General features: G+C 41.0%; 1 protein-coding gene across 1 annotated transcript in view; it reads right to left on the bottom strand.

Annotated features, from left to right (window-relative positions):
* The window catches only part of LOC122561599 (solute carrier organic anion transporter family member 1C1-like), a 49,976-nt gene extending 44,863 nt beyond the window's left edge, over positions 1 to 5,113 (bottom strand). Inside the window, exons 1-2 of the mRNA XM_043713451.1 lie at positions 5,066 to 5,113; positions 4,659 to 4,973 (exon numbers count right to left, since the gene is read on the bottom strand). Coding sequence (XP_043569386.1) covers positions 4,659 to 4,910 — 252 coding nt within the window. The 5' untranslated portion in view covers positions 4,911 to 4,973; positions 5,066 to 5,113. The remainder of the gene's footprint in view (positions 1 to 4,658; positions 4,974 to 5,065) is intronic.
* Positions 5,114 to 5,849: the final 736 nt, after the last annotated feature.

Raw genomic sequence — 5,849 nt, forward strand, 5'->3', positions numbered from 1 at the left:
GAACACCAACTAGCCACGAAACGACACGACCAGCTATCCTTAGTAGCCACACACGCAGATGACAAGCAACATGAGTTCGACTGGGACAACACTACTATTATAGGACAAGCCAAACCGAGAACAGCCAGGGAATTCCTAGAGGCATGGCACTCATCCACAGATTCAATCAATAAGCACATCAACCTGGACCCAATATACAGGCCACTGCAGCGGGCAGTTTGAACTGACAACTGGAAGTGGCAGAGACAAACCACTATAAATGCCAGAGGAAACATCACAGAAGTGCTTCACAGGAGGCTCCCAAGCACTGAGGATGTCACCTAGACAGGGGACGAAACGTCTGCAACACAAATTCCCAGCTTGGCGAACAGAACCACAACATGGAATTTAAATGGTGTAATGATATGTATGTTTAGGATGGATTTGTTTTTCCTGGTTCTCTTGAAGAGAGGGTGTTGTAAAAGTGGTGTGGAGGTGTCTGCTTCATGTAGAGTGAATAGCTTTTGTTTTCTTTTAGTAGACAAGAGAAGCATGAGTGGGTGGAGTCAGGCTCAGACAGACTCAGGGTTTTAGTCTTGCTTTCAGGTATTGAAGTTGGGGTATTGGAGTTAAAGCTGCTAGATACAACTCTTTCTGTCTGCTGCTGCAAAAGCTTGAGCTGTCTCTCTGCTGCTAGCTTCATTCTGTCAATGTGCCTTATCCTGGACTGGAGAAGATCGCAAGTGAGGGAAATCTGTTTTGCTGAATTTGCCTTTGCCAAGGGTGTGTTTAGGGGATGCTACGATATTGGAACTGTTGATGAGTGGTAGTTAAATTATATAAAATTATGTTAAGTGTTTCAATCGATTTAAAGTTATGCCAATCCTTCTTTTTTTCTATTTTAACTATGGTGTAAGAATATAGTGAGTTTTGCTTAAAGCCTAGTACTTTGACAAATCAAATGACATCTGAAACACAACACCTTACATTTACCTTTAAATAAGACAAATCATCTTGCCTTCTTTCTTTCAGCCATTATGTTTTCACTTTTTATTTACATTTTTCAAGAGCTTTGAACTTGATAGTTTTTCATGTAATGTGGCATTTCAGGAAGTTCAGCTTAAGCTGTCACACATTCAAACAAAAAGCTGGTGCTGAAAAAGTGCAAGTTACAATTTCATGAGAACACCTTGATATAATTTAGTTGGTGGTAGAAGAAGAGGAGATCAAGTTGATAAATATAAGTTTTCATCTCACGCCAGATATGTTAACTGTCTAGTAAGGAGATGTTTTGATTTTTTTTAGCATGGATCAGTGCTGGGTCCTCTACTTTTTGTCATTTTACATGAATGACACAAATTACATAAATGGATGCGGACATAAAAGGTACAGTTAGTAAGTTTGCAGATGACACCAAAATTGGAGGTGTAGTGGACAGTGAAGAGGATTACCTTAGATTACAACAGGATCTTGACCAGGTGGGCCAATGGGCTGAGAAGTGGCAGATGGAGTTTAATTCAGATAAATGCAAGGTGCTGCATTTTGGGAAAGCAAGTCTTAGCAATACTTAGACACTTAATGGTAAGGTCCTAGGGAGTGTTGCTAGAGGGCATACGTTTAGGGTGAGAGGGGAAAGATATAAAAGAGACCTAAGGGGCAACTTTTTCACACAGAGGGTGGTACGTGTATGGAATGAGCTACCAGAGAAAGTGGTGGAGTCTGGTACAATTGCAACATTTAACTGGCATTTGGATGGGTATATGAAGGAAGGGTTTGGAGGTATATGGTCCTGGTGCTGTCAGGTGGGACTAGATTGGGTTGGGATATCTGGTCGGCATGGAGGGGTTGGACCGAAGGGTCTGTTTCCATGCTGTACATCTCTATGACTCTATGACGCTAAGATAAAGTTATGGTCTAGGCTATGTCCTTGACACATTTTGAGGGGGTTTGGTCTGGTCCATAACACATGCTTTGATGCCACATACCTGTTATCCAGGTATACTGTCTGTCTACCATCTATGCTATTTTACAGCAAACCTCTTTTACCATTCTCTTGAATATTGTCACAAGTGTTCCTTCTGCAGGCTTTTTAAAACCTTTAGCACTTCCCTGTTGCTGAGATTCTGCAAGCAGAGTTTGAAGATCTCAGAGTGCTGCTCTGAGTTGTATGTGCAGTCAGATCAAATCCACACAGCAGCTCACCATATTATACTGGTATGCCAGCTGTCGATGAAGATAGCTGTTTCCATTCTCTTTAAATATAGGAAACTGCAGAGTATGTCAGTCTAATGTGGTAGATGAGAGCCACTTGCTGCTCTGACTACAAGATTATCTTGTTAACTAACAAGATATAGTTCATTGTATGTTATAGGTTATAGGTTACATTGATAGGATAGACATTGTTACAGAGAATTTGATGATCGGATGTTAGGAATCATTACTTCAAGATTCAAGCTTGTTCTGTCCACATCGTCTACGCACTCTATATCCCTTTACCTGTACTTACCAGTGGAACAACCAACAGGATTAATTGAATGAAATATAATTTTTGACCTACAGCACATGGATTACAATGGTTCAAAAAGCCAGTTCACCATTACTTTCTCAAGGACAATTAGGGTTGGACAATAAATGCTGGCTGAACCAACGATGCCCACATCCTACGAGTCAATAGAAAAAATTCTATATGCCGTCATCATAGCGGTGGTTATGGCACGCCTCAGTATCAACCCTTTTTCAGATCGATTTGTAACCGTAACCTCCCCTTAGACAACTAGGAACATCAGTGTTATTTTTCTCCCGTACAACTTTGCAATGGAAGTTTTCTGCTCTAAGCCCACCATCTCCATATAGAAACAAGTCAAGGGGGAGCCATGATATAAGTGAAGGGGATCCTGACCTCACATATTTTTATGGTTGTGATTTGTAAGTTTTGAGCCTTAAAGGCTTGCAAGTTTACTGTCTCTTAATCTGCAAATTATGTAGGAATGTTGCCTTCTTCTCTAAAATGTTATGTTCCGTTGGTCTGGAGAATTTGATTTTCTTTCCTTTAAGGTGTTACTGTAATCCCTTTGCTGTCTGTCCAATTGCCCATCTCCAAGTTGGATGGCTTTCTTTTGAGCAGGACATTTGTTGCAGGCAACTCATTGGACACAGTTTAATAGGGATCTGAATGGATCTAAATCTGTTAGCCAACCACTTAACTCACACTCCAATTGAGAAACTCCTCCCACTAATCAAGTCAAAAGTATCCCCACTTTGAGAAGCTTTTGCTCCAATTGGAAAACTCCAACCAATCAGCTTTAGGAGCCAATAAGAAGCCTTGCTTTCATATTCTCTGATGGTGGGCATAAACAAAATGCATAAAGCTGTCTCGTAGACCATTATTTACATGTGAATGTGGAAATGTATGCCTTAGGAGCTGGAGAAGACCATTCAGCTCCTCAAGCCTGTTCCACCATTTGATGGGATCATGGCTGATCTGATACATTTTCCTCTTTACTCCTGGTGCCTTTTAATGACCTTGTTGGTCAAAACTACATTGAACTCAGCATTAAAGGTATTCAATGAACCTAGCTTATACCGTTCTCTGTGGAAGGGAGCTCCACAGCCTCACAATCCTCAAAGAGAATTTGTTTTCTTACGTCTCTGTCTTAAATGAGAGACCCAATATTTTAAAACAGTGCCCCTCTTGTTCTAGTCTATCCCACAAGAAGAAACAGTCTTTCATCCTTGTATCAGTGTAGTAAAGGTTTGTACTTCAGTGGCTCATGAACAGTGTTATTTTAACCCAATGGGCAGTATACCTATCCAGATGCCTTTTAAATGTTACAATAGTACTGGCAGGGATGTTCAACAGTTGAAGTTCAGGTCTACAGATCCTATGGGTTTGATGCAAAACATTGGGATCACAGCACTGAAATCGCAGCACTGAAATCACAACACTGGAATCCCAACACTAGAATCACAGCACTGGAAACTCAGCTATGCAGCACAGGAATCATTGCTTATCAGCAGCCAATGAGAGAAAATGTTTACATAGATCGATTTAACAAGATAGATAAAGTCTTGTTCAAATTGTGTGATCCTTTAGTCAGGCTAAACATTAATTGCTGTATTGAACTTGGGTCACTGAGATACGAGAGTATACTGAAACCCCAGGGACCAAGCAGAAGAGGTTTGCAAGGCTACATCCCTGACTTCAGAAAGTTCTGGAGATCTTAGTAAATTTAACCTGACATTCAACATGTCCAACTGTCATTGTTCAACAATGAGGAAAGCCTGAAGAGACTCAAGTCTGGCAGCATGAAGACAGGGGGAACCTGACAGATCATCCCCATGTAAGGTGGAAAATAGGATATAAAAAATAAACCCAGAATATCACTGCAACTAAAGAGCAAACTTGGAAGAAAGTGGATTTGGTTTCAAGCCAATAAAAGTCAACTATAGAACTGGATGTTCTCAACACAGGCTGAATAATATCTGAAATGGTTACAGTATTTGAGGGAGGAAGTCTAGAGTTATTTAAGGAATAATAGAACGTCATAATGGAAGGACTGCATGCGTTTCTGGCTGTCTGATCAAAGAGAGATTTCACTCCCTATGATGTTTTAAACCAGAAGCATAAAGCAAAGAAAAATTCCCATATCTGTGCTATCACTAGGTGAATGCCTGATTACCTTGACATTATTAAAACAAGAGTGTCTATCCTCCTTCGTTATAGGTCCAGAATGAGGTGATGCATAGTCTACTGCAGAAGCCTTGGGCTCTTGTGTTACGTTCTCCATTGATGAAGATTCTGGATGAAGTGGTGCGCTCTCCTCCATTAGTGAAGGTTCTGATTGGTCGGTTACATCCTCCATCAGTGGAGGACATGTTGCTTCCGCCTTCTTCCTCAGTGAAGGTTCAGAATGATCCTGGGTGCTCTCCATCAACAACAGTTCAGTTTGATATGAAGTGACCAGCGGTTTGGGTATTACGGCGTCTCCTGTTCTCTGCAATGGAAAGACCTCAACAGTCAAACCAAATCAGGAAGAAAGCGTATACAACAAGAAGCTTCAACAAGGAGAAAATCTGGGCCACCTACCTCGGTTCAGTTTGTGCAGACTTTAAAGAGAGAGGTGCCAGCTCAAAGTGAAGCAAAAAGCTGAAGAACTTTGGAGAGGCTTTGTTTTATTTTCAGCATTACTGATTAACGAACAACAAACAATGAGTTCAGTATTTGCCTCCTTAACACTACATCTACGATTGGATTGAATCCCAAAAACACCACAGTAGCAACATGAAATCAGAAAAAGAGAAATTAAACCACAGAGGCTAGAAATGTGAAACACAGCAGAATAAAAAGATTGAAATGAACAGCATCTGGAGAGGAACAAAGCTGGGTGTCGTTTGAACAGTTAACTATTAGAATGATAGAGACTCAGAGGAAAGGTTTCCAAATGGCTGGCTTCTGTCCTTATAAACGCACATGGACTAACTATGCTTTTCAGGATGATTTATTCCTCTTCCAGCAACAAATGCTGATTGTCTGAGCTCATATGCGCTTCTGAACTTTTTGCCTTTATTTAGCAGGACACCAACCTTCTGACATAAAAGGGTTGAAATATACTATCATCATTGTCAATGAAGTGGTTACAGTATTTGAGGGAGGAAGTCTCTAGGAAACCTAGGCTTGAGTTGCTGCTTTAGATTCCCTACATGTGGAAACAGGGCCATTTGGCCCAACAAGTCCACACCAACCCTCCAAAGAGTAACCCACTCAGACCCACCATTTCCCTCTGACTAATGCACCTAACCTGATGGGCAATTTAGCACAGCCAATTCACCTAACCTGCACATCTTTGGAATGTGAGAGGAAACCCAGCACC

This window comes from Chiloscyllium plagiosum, chromosome 23 (assembly GCF_004010195.1).
Source record: "Chiloscyllium plagiosum isolate BGI_BamShark_2017 chromosome 23, ASM401019v2, whole genome shotgun sequence".
In the NCBI taxonomy this organism is placed as follows: domain Eukaryota; kingdom Metazoa; phylum Chordata; class Chondrichthyes; order Orectolobiformes; family Hemiscylliidae; genus Chiloscyllium; species Chiloscyllium plagiosum.